The sequence below is a fragment of the Armigeres subalbatus genome, chromosome 2 (genome assembly GCF_024139115.2).
Source record: "Armigeres subalbatus isolate Guangzhou_Male chromosome 2, GZ_Asu_2, whole genome shotgun sequence".
NCBI lineage: Eukaryota > Metazoa > Arthropoda > Insecta > Diptera > Culicidae > Armigeres > Armigeres subalbatus.
The window spans coordinates 86,228,162-86,248,255 of NC_085140.1; the positions used below are offsets into that span (position 1 = coordinate 86,228,162).

Genomic DNA, 20,094 nt, shown 5'->3' on the forward strand with positions numbered 1-20,094 from the left:
AGAGAGCCTAGATTAGCCTTCCGCGCCATCCCTACTCCCTGAGTGATAATTTCAGGTGTCTGTATGCAGATTTGACTTCATCCCTCTATATAAAAAAAAACAAAAATTCAAACGACGATTTGACGAATCTGATAGCTCTCCCACGCAAACCAACACCATCAACAGGTAGCGGAATCCTTCACCTACTAAATGATCAATAACATCCTTGATTGTTCATACAAATACGCTCACACATACATACACTCAGACATACAGACATTTGCGCAGTTCACCGAGCTGAGTCGATTGGTATAGTTTTCGGAGTGAAATGATAGCCTGTCAACACAGTTGTAGGTACGAGAAAGGCAAACAAGTTTACATATTAAATATATATTTAAGATTTGGTATTTTAAATAAACTTTATGACACTTGACTGAATAGTTGTGATGAATAAAAAAATTAAATGACACTTTTCGTTACCTAAATCACTAAATACGTCATTCAAAACTGTGCCACACCGAAATGGGCGATCCTTTGTAAGCAATCATCTTCCTCCACTGGTCCTGCTTAACTTGACTGGAACTGGGCGCATTCGGTCCCATAAATAACTGACCCAGGTACACCTTCTTCCCCATTTTATTCTTGGCCGCCAAGGCGATTCTTATCGAAACGTGATCCAGGTTGGACTCACTGCTCAGCGGAAGCACAATGGTGCAGTCGTCCTGATTCCATCGCGTCGATAGTGCCGGCCTAAATGGTTCCGATTTCCACGTGGCCGAAAGAATCTCGTGCTCTAGAACCGTCGTCTTGAGATAGATCTTTTCGCCGATCCCTTCGAACTCTTCCTTCACCTTGATGCCGCACCGGATCTTGGCGGTGGAGATTTTAAGACACAAGCCTTTCTGATCTTTCTCTTTGTTTTTGACGCTTTTTACGATTTTTTTGACACCCTTAAAACTGAAGCGGTTTTTGTTGGAATTGGAGGCGGGGACTGGAGAACCACATGAAGGTTGTTCTTTCTTGAAGCGGAATGGATTACTTAGGGAAGACGACGAAGACGCTGAACTGGGAGAATACGGCCCCTCGATGTTGAATGATAGATCCTCTTGCGATTCTTTCGAACTGTTCAGGTGAACATCGGTGTAGTCGCATAGCTGCAGGGTCACCTCAACTTGGCCTTTGGGGCTTTGGAAGATCTAAAGCAGGGTTTTGTAATTATTAAACAATATGATGAGTGAATCGTTCCATAATAAATACCACAGCTCGGGTTTCCGCGGGTTGCGTCACGGTAATGTCCTTAATCGGTAGCCACATTTCATCGGTTTGATACAATCGCCCACGGCACAGCTCCTGAAATGCCTTCGGATCCAAGAAGTACGTCACTGAGCCGATGTTCCGTTGACTTTCGCTGGTTGTTAACTTTTTTAGGTTTTGTTTCTGATCAAAGTTGGCCACTTTGGAATCGGGGGGTTCCACATCCTTGACTAGTTTTCCGATAACCGGTTTGTCTTTGAGCCTTTGGCTTCCCTGTCGGATGAAGGTCATCGTTTTGTGCTTCAGTGTGGCTTGGAACTAGTAAAGTAAGACAGATTAGTGTTGATTATCTCTGGAATAGACGTGAAATGAAACTTACCCCTGGCGGCAGCTCCAAGAGAGCAAAGACTGTGAATACTACAAAGTTGCCGTTGAATAGCTTTTCCGGAGGGGTTTCATCCGAGTTTCCCTTTTGAGACTGGTTTTTCTTCACGCGAAATGAAGATCTGCAAAATGGAAGAAGTTGTCACGGTAAATTTAGGCTGGATCCTTTTTAAAGCAATTTATTGTATTTTTATCGCTGATAAAGTACTAATGTAAAGTGCATAATTAGGAACGTTTCAGAAATATACGATTTTGAAATATAGTAGGGGAGGAGGTTCGGTTGTAGGCACCCCTATGTATCTTTTGACAGATAAGAGATGCTGTCATTCTGATAACCGTCATTTGTTTGCTATAGTAGCATGATGTTTTGTGTTCATTATCAAACCGGATGGGCATCTCTACTTTGAACTAGAAACAAATTTTTTTTGTACAATAAAAGCAACACGAAAGTTTTTTTTTTGCCTTTTTCAAAGTGTCATAAACTGAAGTGATTCAATTCAAAAGGTGATTTCTAATGCGTATTTATACAGAAAATTCAATCTATTTTAAGGCTCAATGACGATTGCCATCAAAATTCTAGCACGAATTTTTTTTTTTACATTCCAAAAAGCCTGCAAAAGTCGGTTGTGTGCACCCTTATTGGTTCGGTTATGGGCACCCTCATTTTATTGATAAATCATTCAGTATCATTTTGGTTGTCCCTTAACTTATTTTTAATTACGTTTTTATGCAGTTTTTTATAATTGTTTAGACATAATTGATTAAAATAATGAGTTTATTTAATATTTTTGTTCTTTGAGCATGTCTAGTTATTATACACACACTTTTTGGAACAAAGCATTGACCGATTTGCTTGCAACAAGTTCCATTCGACGGGGAATCCTTTCCCATTGTTTCATATTGAAAATTGGTCAGATTGGACTATGGGATCAAAATGTATGGCCAAAATATTATTTTTTGTAATGAACGAGAAAGGCACTATTACCACTAGAATGATTAATCGGGATTTTTTGGACTGTGATGCATACCAATAAAACGTAAATAAATGAAAAATTGAAACTCGTTTACCTAAAGTGCTATTTTAGACCTATATTATGTGATTTTTTTCAACATCCTCCTTAATGTACCGAAGGAGGCATCATCACTGCTAGGCAGTGTTGGTAAAAACTCAAAATCTCAAAACTCATGGATGATTCAAATCAAACTTGAGTTGAAACGCACCCAACTCAGCACCTAAAAACTCATGTATGAGTTGAATCATTCATTTGAATCATCCTTGGCTTTGTTTTGTTTTCTTTCGTTAAAAACAATTAATTGACGTTCGTCGCATAAAATATTAGACACTCTTTTATGTAGGGTAGTGAGCTAATTCCCGTCGTAGTAGGTAGTGCTTGGTTTTCAAATCTAATTTATGCGCTATCCCAACTACTTACTTTAACTAAGTTGTATGTAACACGTATTTTAGAGTTCCTAGTTTTCATTGTGTACTATTAGCGCATTGAACAAATCATAGTTTATTGAGAATCGGCAATCAAAAACACCCTTCAAAATTTTTAAATTTGTCTTATGAAAATCTGTTTACGTCCATGAGAATTTTCATTCGTCCAGTCTAAAATTCGATGGATTGCTGTCAAATAAATCTGTTGGTATTGGTGTGCGATTTCTACAAGTACACCAAATTAGTTTTTTATGCGGTATCATACCGTGTTAAATAAAAATAACATAAATTCAATCAATATTGGCCTGTTCTGATTATTATACGCGTACATTGTGAAACATAGAATAGAATATGTGTATGGAGCATGTTCGCGGTTATCCAAGAAACACCTGAAGTGGAGGCATTCAGATCTTTAAGCGTAACCAATGATCTATAGGCCTGTTTTGTAAATGTAATGTACCCATTGTGATACATTTGATAGAATCTGCGTATGGAAGATCTTCACGGTTATCCAAGAAATCCCTGAAGTGAAGGTCATCAGATCTACAGGCATAACCAATGATCTACAGGTCTGTTTTGTAAATGTAATGTACCCATTGTGGTACATATGATAGAATCTGCATATGGAAGATCTTCACGATTATCCAAGAGATTCCTGAAGTAAAGGCCATCAGGTCTACACGCGTAACCAATGATCTACAGGCCTGTTTTGAATATGTAATGTACCCATTGTGGTACATATAATAGAATCTGCATATGGAAGATCTTAACGGTTATCCAAGAAACACCTGAAGTGGAGGCACTCAGATCTTTACGCGTAACCAATGATCTACAAGCCTATTTTGTAAATGTAATGTACCCATTGTGGTGCATATGATAAAATCTGCATATGGAAGATCTTCACGGTTATCCAAGAAATCCCTGAAGTGAAGGCCATCAGGTCTACAGGCATAACCAATGATCTTCAGGCCTGTTTTGTAAATGTAATGTACCCATTGTGGTACATATGATAGAATCTGCATATGGAAGATCTTCACGGTTATCCAAGAAACACCTGAAGTGGAGGCATTCAAATCTTTACGCGTAACCAATGATCTACAGGCCTGTTTTGTAAATGTAATGTACCCATTGTGGTGCATATGATAGAATCTGCATATGGAAGATCTTCACGGTTATCCAAGAAATCCCTGAAGTGAAGGTCATCAGGTCTACAGGCATAACCAATGATCTACAGGCCTGTTTTGTAAATGTAATGTACCCGTTGGTGGTACATATGATATAATATGCGTATGGAAGATCTTCACGATTATCCAAGAGATTCCTGAAGTAAAGGCCTTCAGGTCTACACGCGTAACCAATGATCTACAGACATGTTTTGTAAATGTAATGTACCCATTGTGGTGCATATGATAGAATCTGCATATGGAAGATCTTCACGGTTATCCAAGAAATCCCTGAAGTGAAGGCCATCAGGTCTACAGGCATAACCAATGATCTACAGGCCTGTTTTGTAAATGTAATGTACCCATTGTGGTACATATGATAGAATCTGCATATGGAAGATCTTCACGGTTATCCAAGAAATCCCTGAAGTGAAGGTCATCAGGTCTACAGGCATAACCAATGATCTACAGGCCTGTTTTGTAAATGTAATGTACCCATTGTGGTACATATAATAGAATCTGCATATGGAAGATCTTCACGGTTATCCAAGAAACACCTGAAGTGGAGGCATTCAAATCTTTACGCGTAACCAATGATCTACAGGCCTGTTTTGTAAATGTAATGTACCCATTGTGGTGCATATGATAAAATCTGCATATGGAAGATCTTCACGGTTATCCAAGAAATCCCTGAAGTGAAGGCCATCAGGTCTACAGGCATAACCAATGACCTACAGGCCTGTTTTGTAAATGTAATGTACCCATTGTGGTACATATGATAGAATCTGCATATGGAAGATCTTCACGGTTATCCAAGAAACACCTGAAGTGGAGGCATTCAGATCTTTACGCGTAACCAATGATCTACAGGCCTGTTTTGTAAATGTAATGTACCCGTTGTGGTACATATGATATAATATGCGTATGGAAGATCTTCACGATTATCCAAGAGATCCCTGAAGTAAAGGCCATCAGGTCTACACGCGTAACCAATGATCTACAGACTTGTTTTGTAAATGTAATGTACCAATGATGGAACATATAACAAAATCTGCGTATGAAAACCTTTCACGTATATCCAAGAAATACCTGAAGTGGAGGCCTTCAGTTCGACACGCGAAACCAACGATCTAAAGGCCTGTTCTGAATATGTAATGTACCCATTATGAAGAGAGCATGTACCATATTTGAAACCGGAAAATTGATCTTTAGTTTCGCGTTTAGATCGAAAGGCCTTACTCCAGGAATGACCTACTCCAGGGATGATCAAGAACATATGCTGTGAACGCATTCTGTTCTTCGTACTACAGAGAGCATGTACCATATTTGAAACCGGAAAACTGATCTTCAGTTACGCGTGTAGATCAAAAGGCCTTACTCCAGAGATTTCTTGGATGACTATGAACATATGCTGTGAACGCATTCTGTTCTTTGTACTACAGAGAGCATGTGCCATATTTGAAACCGGAAAAGTGATCTTCAGTTACGCGTGTAGATCAAAAGGCCTTACTCCAGAGATTTCTTGGATGACCATGAACATATGCTGTAAACGCATTCTTTTCTTTATACTATAGAGATCATGTACCATATTTGAAATTTGAAAATCGATCTTTAGTTACGCGTGTAGATCAAAAGGCCTTACTCCAAGGATTTCTTGGATGATCAAGAACATATGCTGTGAACGCATTCTGTTCTTTGTACTACAGAGAGCATGTTCCATATTTGAAATCGGAAAATTGATCATCTACGTATCTTTTCTCTGTACCACAAGGAGCATGTACCATACTTAAAACAGGACTGCAAATCTTTGTTCCTGAGCTCAAGCCATTTCTTGGATAACTGGATGACTTATCTGTGACTTCATGCAGAATCAATTCGGTCAATTTTGAAAGTCAAATTCGAAAGTTTATTTCGGTTCCAGTTAACAAAAAATTCCTAGTGCAATCCCATTTCGACCGCATAAAAATGGTTTTGATTGTGCTGCCATTCAGTTAAATGCCTCAGTCTGTCAAACAACTAACACACATGCTTAACATGTACGTGGGTAGTGCTGCCAACAAATTTCTATTATGAAATTATTTCTCCTGTTTCAAACTTTTGGAATAGTAGAAAATTTTAGTATGAATGACGAGTTTGTATGAAAAATATTTATTTGGAAGACTTTACTTTTATTACACTAGCGGAAAAACGAACAGTGGGTAATGTCTGTGACATAACCGCTAAGTGGACGTAGGACTTGACTTGACCATGCCTTTAAGATACATAATATGTCCAAATTTCTCACATCAACTATTTTGGATAAATAATCGGCGTTGCATACCATTCCTTGGCAAAATCTTCTCATCAAACCGACACAGAAATCAAATCTACCTCGAACAAGAATCATCAAAAACAATTCAGGAAGTATCTGTCCGGTCACGGAATATTAGCCTCGACAGTGGCAACCTTCCCACTGAAGGACTGCCTGAAATAAGCCACAAGTTGGCCCAGCAGGGGATGTAGGGCTTCCTAATCCGTGCGATAGCGACTGAAGGAGAACATTATTTTTAACTCTTAGAGCCTTGAAAAAGGCTGTTTGCTTCGGCTAAGTTCAAAAAGTAAGAAAACGTTTTTTTCAAATAACAGCGAATTTCTAGTGGTGGTATAAAAAAACGAACAGTGGGTAATGTCTGTGACATAACCGCTAAGTGGACGTAGGACTTGACTTGAACTTAATATGTCCAAATTTCTCACATCAACTATTTTGGATAAATAATCAGCGTTGCATACCATTCCTTGGCAAAATCTTCTCATCGAACCAACACAGAAATCAAATCTACCTCGAACAAGAATCATCAAAAAAATTCAGAAAGTATCTGTCCGGTCACGAAATATTAGCCTCGACAGTGGCAACCTTCCCACTGAAGGACTGCCAGCAGGGGATGTAGACTGTATCTCAGCCCTTCCACTAAAAAGCCTTCTAATCCGTGCGATAGCGAGTGAAGGAGAACATTATTTTTAACTCTTAGAGCCTTGAAAAAGGCTGTTTGCTTCGGCTAAGTGCAAAAAGTAAGAAAACGATCTTTTCAAATAACCGCGAATTTCTAGTGATGGTATAAAAAAGACTGAATGATCTGCGAGCGAATGCACTTTTCTTTTATACCTTATTTTGAATCTTCTCTGCTTCCCAATTGGTGGGCCAATCAGCTATTGTCTTGTATCCCGCTTCTTTGTCAGCCAAAGCGTCATCATCATCAACGCGTTCGAGAAGGGCTTCTTCTTTTTTACGCTTGTTGCTCGCTGCTGGCGTCTATTTCCTAACGGGACTTTTCGCTAGATACAGGCCAATAAGCCGGGCAAGCGAGCTTAGAATTGCAGTTCAGGTGGGAAGTACGTGTTCTTTTCTGAGACAACATTGTTAGTAGTAGAAGGAAGGAAACACCCGGACATGGGATTTCGGGTGATAAGATTTAGAATTGGTAACATGGGACGATCATTCAGACACGTTCGCTTTGTGTGCGGTCAGTATCAAACAATGTTTATCTACATTTTTTTATCAATGCCAAAAAATCCAACATTTGATGAAAAATCGATTGATAGTTTATTAATGTTTGAGCTGTTATCGGTGTTTTTTTATCCAAATAAGATTATGTGAGAGATTTGGACATCTTATGAATCTTTAAAGGCATGGTCAAGCGAAGTCCTTCGTCCACTTCGCGGTTAAATCAGAAAAATTATCCATTGTTAGTTTTGACGCTATTTATGAAAATCACGCATAAAACTTTATCTCTAGAATACTGGATTTGGCACCCAAGTACAATTTCTATCCCGAAGGGTATTGAAAGCATTGATATTGATCTCTATTATTGGCTCTCTGAAGAACCGTTTGTTTTTTGGACATACATGCTGCATCATGTGGCTTTTCTTCAGCCTGTCACGGCTCAGCACCGATGCCGGTCGGTCTCGGCTCGACTCTGCTGCTGCTGCCTGTGTCTGCTCAGCATTGCTGCTTTGTCGGGTCTGTAGGGTGGACTGCTGCTGTACTGGCTAGGTTTCAGCTGATGATGGTGGCTTCGATGACGTCATTCCCTGCTAAAAGGTGTGAGTGCCGATGATGCGGTTGCTTCGCTTGTCCCGGTCGGAATGAAAGGAAAAAATCGCGTTGCGCTATTTTATGGCTTTTCGGCAGACCCAGCGGCTGCTCATTCGCTGGTGTCTGCACCAATCAGAACGTGGTAATGGAATGATGCAAGAATTATGCGGTACCCATATTTATAGGTTCCCTTGATCTCAGTGTTTTTCATTGAAAACAGTTTCATGCCTATTGAAACAAGTTTTTCGGGTCTTATGGCCATGAAAGGCATACTTGAAATCTGTCGATTGAGGGGCTTACCGCAGAAATTCGTCCACTGAGACGAACGCTATTAACGTTTAAAATCTTTCAACACAGCGTAACGCGGTCGATTTGAATATTTTGAAATGACACCCGGTATAGTAAAGAGAGACGTAAGTCCTACGTCAAAACTGAATACTCTGCGAGCCAATGCACTTTTCTTTTATACTACTTGATTTTGAATCTTCTCTGCTTCCCAATTGGTGGGCCAATCAGCTAGTGTCTTGTATCCCGCTTCTTTGTCAGCCAAAGCGTCATCATCATCAACGCGTTCGAGAAGGGCTTCTTCTTTTTTACGCTTGTTGCTCGCTGCTGGCGTCTATTTCCTAACAGGACTTTTCGTTAGATACAGGCCAATAAGCCGGGGAAGCGAGCTTAGAATTGCAGTTCAGGTGAAAAGTACGTGTTCTTTTCTGAGACAACATTGTTAGTAGTAGAAAGAAGGAAACACCCGAACATGAGATTTCGGGTGATAAGATTTAGAATTGGTAACATGGGACGATCATTCCGTCACGTTCGCTTTGTGTGCGGTCAGTATCAAGCAATGTTTGTCTACATATTTTTTTTATCAATGCCAAAAAATCCAACATTTGATGAAAAATCGATTGATAGTTTATTAATGTTTGAGCTGTTATCGGTGTTTTTTATCCAAATAAGATTATGTGAGAGATTTGGACATCTTATGAATCTTTAAAGGCATGGTCAAGCGAAGTCCTTCGTCCACTTCGCGGTTAAATCAGAAAAATTATCCACTGTTAGTTTTGACGCTATTTATGAAAATCACGCATACAATTTTATCTCTAGAATATTGGATTTGGCACCCAAGTACAATTTCTATCCCGAAGGGTATTGGAAGCATTGATATTGATCTCTATTATTGGCTCTCTGAAGAACCGTTTGTTTTTTGGACATACATGCTGCATCATGTGGCTTCCTGTCTCGGCTCAGAACCGATGCCGTCCGGTCTCGACTTGACTCTGCTGCTGCTGCCGGTATCTGCTCAGCATCGCTGCTTTGTCGGGTCTGTAGGGTGGACTGCTGCTGTACTGGCTAGGTTTCGGCTGATGATGATGGCTTCGATGGCTTCATTCCCTGCTAAAAGGTGTGAGTGCTGTTCAATCGATGCGGTTGCTTCGTTTGTCCCGGTCAGAATGAAAGGAAAAAATCGCGTTGCGCTATTTTATGGCTTCTCGGCAGACCCAGCGGCTGCTCATTCGCTGGTGTCTGCACCAATCAGAACGTGGTAATGGAATGATGCAAGAATTATGCGGTACCCATATTTATAGGTTCCCTTGATCTCAACAACAAACAGTTTCATGTCTATTGAAACAAGTTTTTCGGGTCTTATGGCCATGAAAGGCATACTTGAAATCTGTCGATTGAGGGGCTTACCGCAGAAATTCGTCCACTGAGACGAACGCTATTAATGTTTAAAATCTTTCAACACAGCGTAACGCGGTCGATTTGAATATTTTGAAATGACACCCGGTATAGTAAAGAGAGACGTAAGTCCTACGTCAATAATTGAAAAACCCACTTTTATTGACTGCATGATCTATGATCAGATGTGTAACATAAGATTATTTCAGTTCAAACCGCCAGTTTGGCAACGCGTTTTTCGACTATAAACAAGGCGACGAAGAAAATAAATTTCAAACGCTCTAAAGTTTGAAAAAACAAATAATTTTAACGGCTTCCGGTAGTTATTTTTCAATTAGTTTTCACTTCAGCAATAAACATTGCTTTTATTTAGTGCGCAGTAAGAAATTTATGTGAAAAAGTGCGGTGAAAATCAGTGAATTACGTCGATTTTGGTGACGGTGTTGCGCGTCTTCTACATCAGTGAACGAACTGGATTTTCCTTCGTCGCACGGATAACGTAGGAAATTGTGCAAAAAGTCACAGTCGCAAAGTTAAATTTAACTGTTTTTCAAGTAAGTAACACCGGAATGTAATTTAAATGAATGCAGATCGTAGTGTATACTTTTTTCTATCTCGCCAGATGATTAGTTCATTATTTCAGTTTACGATTCGCGAGTATTTAGTGATTTATAATTTGATATGACGGATACTAGCGCCATGGACGAATTAGCGCATAACCCTATAAGCAATAAATTGCCTCCAAATTGATTTCAAATGCGTTTTTAAACCAAAATGATTTTTTTGGCAAATGAGTGAAATGATGAGTTTTAGCATGAAAAATTCAAGCGTGATGCATTCCTTTAAAATCGCAGACGATTTCTATCGCACGGGAGCGCTCGGTGATTGAGATTTATGAGTGATTTTACCAACACTGCTGCTAGGTGGATTGATTTGAGTTTTCTAGTGTCTCCTGACTATTAGAACGTATAAACTATTCGTTGTCTTTAAATCTGGGTGGTTTTCATTCATACTTCTTTATTTTAAGGTGAAGGTGGGTTGAGTACCACAACAAAGCTTTGATAGTATTGGTACAATAAAAACTTTCATATACTGTAGTAGTATTGGTGTCGTATTTATAAAAAAAAACATAGAATATTAGTAGGGTGGTTCAAAAACGACCCAGCACCACCACGCTCACTCGATTCCGTCCCATGCTCTGAGTGTCCTCAAAAAACCGATTTGAACAAAAACTGGTTGAGCGCAAGCCGGTTCAAGTTTGTATAAAAACTAGTATGGGAAACTAAACCTTTTATTACACTGGCTACGGCGCCTCCCCTCCAAACGCTGGCGAAAAGAGAACTCACATAGCTGAAAGCAACATTCCAGTGACTTCAGTGAACGAAAACCGCACCGCAGGAAAGATCCATTGATTACGTAACGCAAATGTTGCAGGTTTGTTCCGCGAGTCATGTAATAATCATGGAGAAGGACTTTTCTTTTAGTTCAGTATCCCTACTATGGTGAGCTATGAAAATAGTCACCAGTAGGGACTGAAGAGACACAGTTAGTTGCTGGTCGATAATTGACTTCATGTATTCTCGATCACGTCTTAAATAGCTTACACAATCTACATGCTGTATTTGGTAGAAAAGAGACAACTGGAGTGTCTCATCTTACAATTTTGGTGGCCGGTGGTCTTACCCGTAATGTGTTGGGCTAGACCCTACGTTAGAACGAAAGAGGTAAGAAAGAGAATTCTATAACTGTGGCTCGGGCGCCGCATATGGTTGCAATTTCATAGCTTGCATTTTGGAGTGCATTGATCGAAATAAGTAATTTGAGTATATGATTTATTGACTTGAAGCATGTTACGTATCAGTGGTTCTCAAGTACCATGACATCACCCCTCTTTGGATGAATAATGTAATGCAAATGGAATTATTCAGTTGTCTTCTCCAATCGTCTCTGAGTTAATTATAAAATTATCATATTTATAGCTAAATACCGAATTTCTCACGTCTAACACTGGATTAGACTTTTTACCTATCTCTTTTTTCACTTATTTTTTTCGTTTATTATTTTTTTTAGAGATTAGGCTCAGATTCATAACTTAACACTAAATTTCTCTTTTTCAATTTGATTTTACAAAAAAAATGTATCATGCCGAATAGTTGTTCTTTAAGAACAATGCTATAATAATATTTAATAATCTAAAAGTTTAGGCATTTTTTTTTATTTGAAATCAAGTAACTATTATTGTTTAACCTTGACGATATAGAAGTGTTACATTTTTATTATCCTATTTTTATGTACTAGTTGTGCTTCTCTTGTAAGTGTGTTTTCAATTGTTACATTTGGATGATTTTCGCTGATGATTTCGAATGGTCCTGAATACACTTTGTCTAATTTCCTTCTATTTTCGTGTTTTAACCAAACTTTATCTCCTATTGAAATATCTATTGGCCTAGATACCTTTGACTGTGAATCAATTCTATTGTGTTTATATTTCTCAGATAGTTCTCTTGCTTTTTTGTTAATCATTTGTAATTTAAATTTCAATTCTTTTACATATGATTCGTGATTATAAATTGGATCTATACTGATTGTTTCTGAAAATTCTGAGGGTATTCTCGCTTGTTTACCAAAAATCAATTCGAAAGGTGTAAATGAATGTTCTGAATGTGGCGTAGTGTTATAGGTAAATGTATAGAAAATCAACCAATTGTCCCAATCGTCATGTTGATCATTAATGAAATGTCTTAAGTATTCATTAAGACAACGATGATTTCTCTCAAGACTTCCCATAGTCTGTGGATGGTAAGCTGTTGAAAATTTGTGTTCTATTTTCAATAATTCACACATGTTTTTGAATATTTCATTCTTATATTCAGTTCCTAAATCAGATTTGATTTGCTTTGGACATCCGTATATAAGAATGCAATGTTCTACCAAGGCTTTGCCAATGTCTTTGCCTGTTTATCTGGAATTGGTACGGCAATAATGTATTTAGACAGATCACACTGTATGGTTAATGCATATCTGTTTCCTAAGTTCGACTTTGTTAATGGACCGATTGTATCGATAGCAATTATATCGAAACATTTGGTCGGAGTTGTTGTTTTAATAAATGTTTCATTGGTTTTGACACGATGTTTATTCTGAATGCACATTTTGCATTGTTTTATATATTTCGCAATAGTTTGCTTCATATTGACCCAATAGTATTTAGACCTAAGTCTATTTAATAATCTGCTCACACCGATATGACCACCCGTAGGAGTATCATGGTTTTCAGAGATTAGTTTTGAATTGTTTCTTCGTCATTGATAATTTGTGCCGGCACATATAGTATAATTGCGACGTCTTTCAATATTGTATTGCATGCTATTTTGAATACCTCTTGTGGTATCAAATTAAATATTTTATCATTGTGCTTCATTGCAACTGTTTTTATTTTTATTTTCTTGGCCATATTCTCAATTGTCTGCAGACATGTTTTCAAATCATTCTCACCGTTTCTATAAAGTAATTTCACTTGTGCAATTACTCTTTTCAGGTTTTTCGTCATAAATTTGATAGTTACATATTCGTCATCTACACACCAAAAAATTATGAATATTACAGGTGATGTATTTCAATAAAATGACACAAAACCACATGACATAAACAGAATCGTATATTTCTCAATGTCAGATGATTTAAAATTACATGTCACGGAACCTAAACACAGCACCCGCTGCAACGCACCTAACGCACAAGCAGTTAATGACTTGATGCAGTGAAATACTTGTTCAGTGCAAATCGTGGAACCAGTTTTGCTTCGATCATCCCTCTCTCAAGAAACGGAGATAGCTGAGTGGTAGCGTGCCGGGCTCTCACTCAGCGGACTTATGTTCGATTCTCGTTCTGATCAATGAATTTTTTTGTCAATAAAGTTGTGATGTAAATTTAAAGTACCACCTAATTTTACGTCAAAAATGACGCTCGTATATGTCGGTGTCACAGCACCTAAAATTACATGATTATTTTTAGGTGTGTACTTCAAACATTACCTTAGGAAGTTTGAATGCATCTAAGTTATTAACTGAATCATAAGCTTTGAGGTGATCAGTCTCAGTCGCTAATAGATCCTTAGTTATATTGATATTTTGTTGATTTATTAGTTCTTTCTTCATAGCTCGTGTTTGAACTGGTAGGCAAGAAAGAGTTTTGAGTTCATCTGAGTCGACAGTAATGCGTGAAAGAGCATCAGCGCTGACATTTTCTTTGCCTTTCACATACTCTACGTCGAATGTGTACTCTTCTAAATCAAGTCTCATTCGGGTAAGCTTTGATGAAGGATTTTTCATCGAAAATAGATACACGAGTGGACGGTGATCAGTTTTCACTGTAAACCGTCTACCGTATATATATGGTCTAAAATAAGTAATCGCCCAATGAATAGCTGCTAATTCTTGTTCAATAGTCGATTTATTTTTCTCGCCTTTCGTAAAACTTTTACTAGCATAAGCAATTGGAAGGTCGATATCTCCGTATGTTTGTGTAAGAGCTGCACCGCAAGCAATTTTGGATGCATCTGTATACAGTACAAATTGTTTCCTAAAATCTGGAAATTTAAGTATTACTGGGGATAGAAGTTTTTGTTTCAGTTGTTCGAATGCTTTTCTACATTCCTTGGTCCATTGAAATTTAATATTTTTCTTTAAAAGCGCATTCAAAGGTGCTGCGATGTCTGAGAAGTAAGGTATGAATCTGCGATAATAATTTGCAAATGCGACGAATCTTCTAACTTCGTCCGCGTTTTGTGGTTCTGGGAAATTCGATATTGTTGAATATTTAGACTTGTCAGGCTGAATTCCTTGGCTTGAGATGTGATGTCCCAAATATGTTACATCAGGACAGAAAAATTTGCATTTGCCTGGGTTTAGTTTGAGATTGTATTTTCGAAGTGATTGAAAAACTGTTTCCAAATTTGATAAATGATGACTTATCGAGCATCCTATGACGATAATGTCGTCAATGTAAAGAAAAGCGCATTCCGGAGGGAGACCGCTAAGTGCTATAGTCATCATCCTCTGGAAGCTATTTGGTGATATATTGAGACCAAATGGTAACCTACAGAACTCATAATGACCAGATGTCGTCGAAAACGCTGTATATTGTTTTGAATCATCTTCCAGTTCAATTTGATGGAATCCTGACGCCAAATCGAGCGTAGTGAAATACTTAGCTCTACCCAGCTGATCAAGTATTTCATCTATCCTTGGAAGTGGAAATTTATCGGCAATTATTTTCTTGTTGAGTTGTCTAAAATCGACAACTAAACGCCATTTTTTATCATTATTTGACTTCTTTGGGACCAAAAGAAGTGGAGAATTGTATGGTGATGTAGAATGTTGAATCATTCCATCATCCAATAATTTATTGACTTGTCTGTTTATTTCTTCTTTGTGTATCTCAGGACTCCTGTAGTTTTTATGTAGACTGGACTGTAGTCATTGAGATTAATTTTTGTTTATAAAAGTTATTATGGGTTAAAATATCTGTTTGTAATGCGAAGATGTCGTTATATTTTGCACATAATGTTAACAATTTTCCTTAGCAACATCATCAACGTTGACATTGTCTAATTTCAATTCCTCGAATAAATTTCCAATTCTCATATCCTGAGATTGTTTATTAAATGAATAAATGTCATAATCTTGTAGCGGAGTTACATTATTTGGTATCGTGTTTGGAATTTTATAGAATCGCATGTTGTGTTAACCAGTTTAACTATTGGAAATGTTGGACTAATTATCGCATTTGAACAAAATACTCCTGGTTTTATCTCGTGCGAAGTAACTAAGTATTCGCCTTTAAGATTGCTAACGTCAAGTTTTCTGTAGACTTCACAACGAGCAGGTAATACAAGTTCACCTTGAAGATTATCCTCAATAATTAGTTCGAAAGTTTCTGAACCACTGGTTCCTGTTAGTATCCATGTGTTATAGTCAATAACACATTTGAAATTAACAAGAAAATCACGACCCAAAATTCCATCTGTTGGTAAAGGTATGTCGGTTGACACCAGTTGAAATTTTTGTCGTAGTTTGGATCCACTTGGTAATTCTATGTATGTAGTAATGGAGCCTAAAGTTTCAATAGAATTAGAATTGATCCCGGTAATGTTACATTTGTCATTCAGATTTACTAGCTCGGAGGACTTAATGTTCCCATATTTGATTAATGATATTTCTGCTCCCGAATCAATTAAAAATGTTCTACATTTTTCAGATGCTTCTAGATGTAGAGTTACAAAATTGCTATACGCTGTATGAACAGTAAATATGTTGCTTAAGCTCTGGGCACTAGTTGTGTTAGAGCAACTTGGTTGGATTGCTGTTGATGTTGTTGGGGCTGAAATGGTTGACGAAACCCCAATGAAGTTTGTTGGTTTGTAAGCGTCACTTGTCCAGCAGGGTGCTGCTGATCTTGTAAATTTGATGTATTATAATAAATTCTTGGTGTGTTATTATTAAAGTGACCTCTGTTATTTCCTCGCGTTGATTGTTGGTGAAAATTTCGTTGGTATCTGTGACCTCTGAAATTCCCACGGCCTCTAGAGTATGCTTGACCTCTGGAATATCCTTGGAAATTCATATGGCTATTGAAATTTCCTCGACTGTTTCCCCTAAACTGACTGTTTGTGTACCTAGGGTACCTATTATTCCCTGAATTGTTTGTACGGACTTGGAAAACTTTGCATGATGTTGACGGTTCATTTTCTGTTATTTTCTCGATAGCAGACGACAAAGAAGTGAACTGTCCTGCTTTCAACAATATTTTAGTTTCTTCGTTCCGTATACCCGAAGAAAGGGCTTTTACTCCGGCTTTAACAGCCATTCTAGAAGCAGTGTCTACTGGAACGTGCTCATTAATGTAAGCTCGTTCGAGTTCTAATGTAAGTTTTTCAATTTCTTGGGTGAATTTGGTAACTTCACCACTTTGTTTTGTAGCATTCAATTTTGTCACAACAGTTTCTGGTGCGATAGTTCCTTTACATTTTTCATTTAATTTTTGAATAATTTCATCGACGGCCTGTGGATTATCTCCAACAGCCGATCTTGCTTTTCCCTCTAATCTCGATAGTATTGTGTTAAGAGCGGTTTGCTTATTCCCATCTGTAATTAACGGTTTGCAGGCATTCAAAGCTGCTACTATACTTTCCAGTTTTTCCCCATTGCCATCATAAGTAGGGATAAGGGAGGTAATAATTTTAATAATTTCTATTACACTAGCCATTTTAGAACTTGAATTTTGAAATTGTCTTTTTAATCGAATGCAAAATATTATTGACTGTACAATATTTTTGAGTGTTGGACCCCTTTTAGAATTATGTAATTTCAAATCTATCACGTGAAGTATTTCTAGTGATATGTTTCTACTTGTTTTAACATAATAATTAAATTTAGAAGGATTAATTTTAGTCTCGTATTTCAATAAAAATTCAGTGATAATTTTATATAGGTCGCGCACAATATTTTGTTTGTTTATAAGTGTTTTATGTAGGTATCTACGGTATGGATTTTTAGAAAAATTGGTTTTAATTTTTATCAGGCTTTCAATGTGTTTATCTAATTCATTTTCGATTTCCATAAATTAAGAGAACATTCATTCGTTTGACTCACCAGATGAAGATAAAACTGTTGCCATTGGGTTGTTTTAAAATCGCATCCTACGGCAGCTTCCGTCGTCTTCGTGGAGTGGATACAGTCGATGTGGCTGCTGCTGTCTCAGATTCCGCTTCATCAGACTCACTGTGTAATAACTTCGTTGAGATTGGCCAGTGATTTGGCCGAAAGTTTGTTAGCTCTTTTCCTCTCACGTTTCACTAGCAACTTATGCATTGTCAGGAGTAGTTGCACTGCCACTAAACCGATGATTATATTAAGTTTAACATCGTGGCTTAAGTGCAGTTCGGTATGCACTTTTTGATTATTTATAATTGTTAAATCATGATCACCATGATTATTCACTTTCGGTGATGATTTTTCGTTCCCCATTTTAACTGCACTTCCTCAATTGTTTCACTTTTGCAGCACGAAATTCAGTATGCCATACCGAATATTTGTCCACCTAGTCCCTTTTCATGGGCTTCCACGTGTGTCATTATACCCTGACTGTTTGTCACTAATAATCTTCCTGTTATCGTGGGCATAAAATTTAGCACATGCGTATGTAATTCTCTATTTCTCACTGTTGATGCTGTGACAACTGGTTCGAATTTGTTTGCTTCTTTTGATGGTTTCACCGTCACATTTAGTTTGTTACGATTCACTATTCGCACTAAACGTTCTTTTTCTAGTAGGTCGATTAACCTAGTTATATTGCGTTTTGCTTGAAAACTGATTGTTCGCTTGTTAGCGATCGCTTCGTCTAAATCCAATAATATTTGATGCATTGATCGCAATGCCATTTTTCAGGAACACACTATGAATGGTCTTCATTTTTCAGTTCACACTAATCACTGCGCGAGTTCACTTCACCGTTGACGATTTAAAAAAAACGCGTATTTGACTTTACCTGAACGGTTCGCCATGTTGCAGGTTTGTTCCGTTTGTCATGTAATAATCATGGAGAAGGACTTTTCTTTTAGTTCAGTATCCCTACTATGGTGAGCTATGAAAATAGTCACCAGTAGGGACTGAAGAGACACAGTTAGTTGCTGGTCGATAATTGACTTCATGTATTCTCGATCACGTCTTAAATAGCTTACACAATCTACATGCTGTATTTGGTAGAAAAGAGACAACTGGAGTGACACTTGTAAAAAGTGCTCATCTTACAATTTTGGTGGCCGGTGGTCTTACCCGTAATGTGTTGGGCTAGACCCTACGTTAGAACGAAAGAGGTAAGAATTCTATAACTGTGGCTCGGGCGCCGCATATGGTTGCAATTTCATAGCTTGCATTTTGGAGTGCATTGATCGAAATAAGTAATTTGAGTATATGATTTATTGACTTGAAGCATGTTACGTATCAGTGGTTCTCAAGTACCATGACACAAATATAGCATGAAGCATCTGCCCCTGGTTCGATAGTGTACACTAGACTAGACTAGAAGTATCTGCCCCTGGTGCGATAGATATCACAGACAAATTCTGGGTATTTTGTTGAATTGCACGTTTCACTGATGCCTTCTGAGAAGCCTAATTATCATGCGAAAGAATCGCAACCTCGATTAAAATCGACTCCCAACTATTGGAACGACCATTCAATATGGATTGTCTATGGAGTTGAAGCTCTTAAATATTTCATCCAGTCATATGGTCTCCCCCCTCGCCATCGCCCAATGACGGAGTGCCAGAATCAGAATAATGTTAAATTCAACCTCGCCATATCAACTGTCATACAAACCTGAAACGACCTGCGCACGGTAAGCCTCTATTCAAACCAGCCCAAACCATTGGATGACACCCAAATAATAAATCATAATCAACTGAGCGTGGCGAAGCAAAATTATTTTTTGAACCACCCTACTTATTAGTTTGCTGCTGCCGGTCCCGGTGCACCGCGGTGTTTTCATTCGCTCCGCGATCAGTTTTTAGTCGTTTTTTTCTGGCAAAACTAGCAGTTTATACTAAGTTTTCGGTTTAAATAAGTGACTGATTTCAAAAAGTGGTGTTTAATTTGCATTCTATAAACATTTCGGGCTGCTCATGTGCGGAGAAGTGAGTAAAAACTTGAATTTTTCAATGCCCTTTGAGAAGAAGTGAAGTGCAGTGATGAACCCAACAAATCGCGAACGGCTATTAAATTGGCACGAAACTGCTAATTAATGCTACAATTCGAGCCGGAATACATAGGATTCATTGAAGAAACTTGTTCATTATCACGGGAAGTAAGAAAATATGCTGTGAACAGGTTAGTAATTTGAATATTAAACTTTTGTTCGATGCATTCGAATGTTGGTGGGAGAGGAGTGCGGGAGGTGTGGGGTTGGCCCGTGGAAGGTCCGGTGCCATATTGGCTGCCATCGTGGTACTCTTCCAACTATGTCCTTAAGCTAAGTTTTCAAGGGTGCCCACAACCGAACCACAAAATGGAAATGTCCAAAAATGTCAAATTTTCTAAATTGTCAATTTTTTTTCTCAAATCTGC

The 20,094-nt window shown here is 38.0% G+C and overlaps 1 protein-coding gene across 2 annotated transcripts in view; it reads right to left on the reverse strand.

The window, feature by feature from the left end:
• Positions 1-334: 334 nt before the first annotated feature.
• Positions 335-20,094, reverse strand: part of LOC134209704 (uncharacterized) — a 65,803-nt gene continuing 46,043 nt past the window's right edge. For both annotated transcript variants that reach the window (XM_062685712.1, XM_062685714.1), the window contains exons 3-5: positions 1,613-1,739; positions 1,237-1,551; positions 335-1,175 (exon numbers count right to left, since the gene is read on the reverse strand). In XM_062685712.1, coding sequence (XP_062541696.1) covers positions 477-1,175; positions 1,237-1,551; positions 1,613-1,739 — 1,141 coding nt within the window. In that variant the 3' untranslated portion in view covers positions 335-476. The remainder of the gene's footprint in view (positions 1,176-1,236; positions 1,552-1,612; positions 1,740-20,094) is intronic.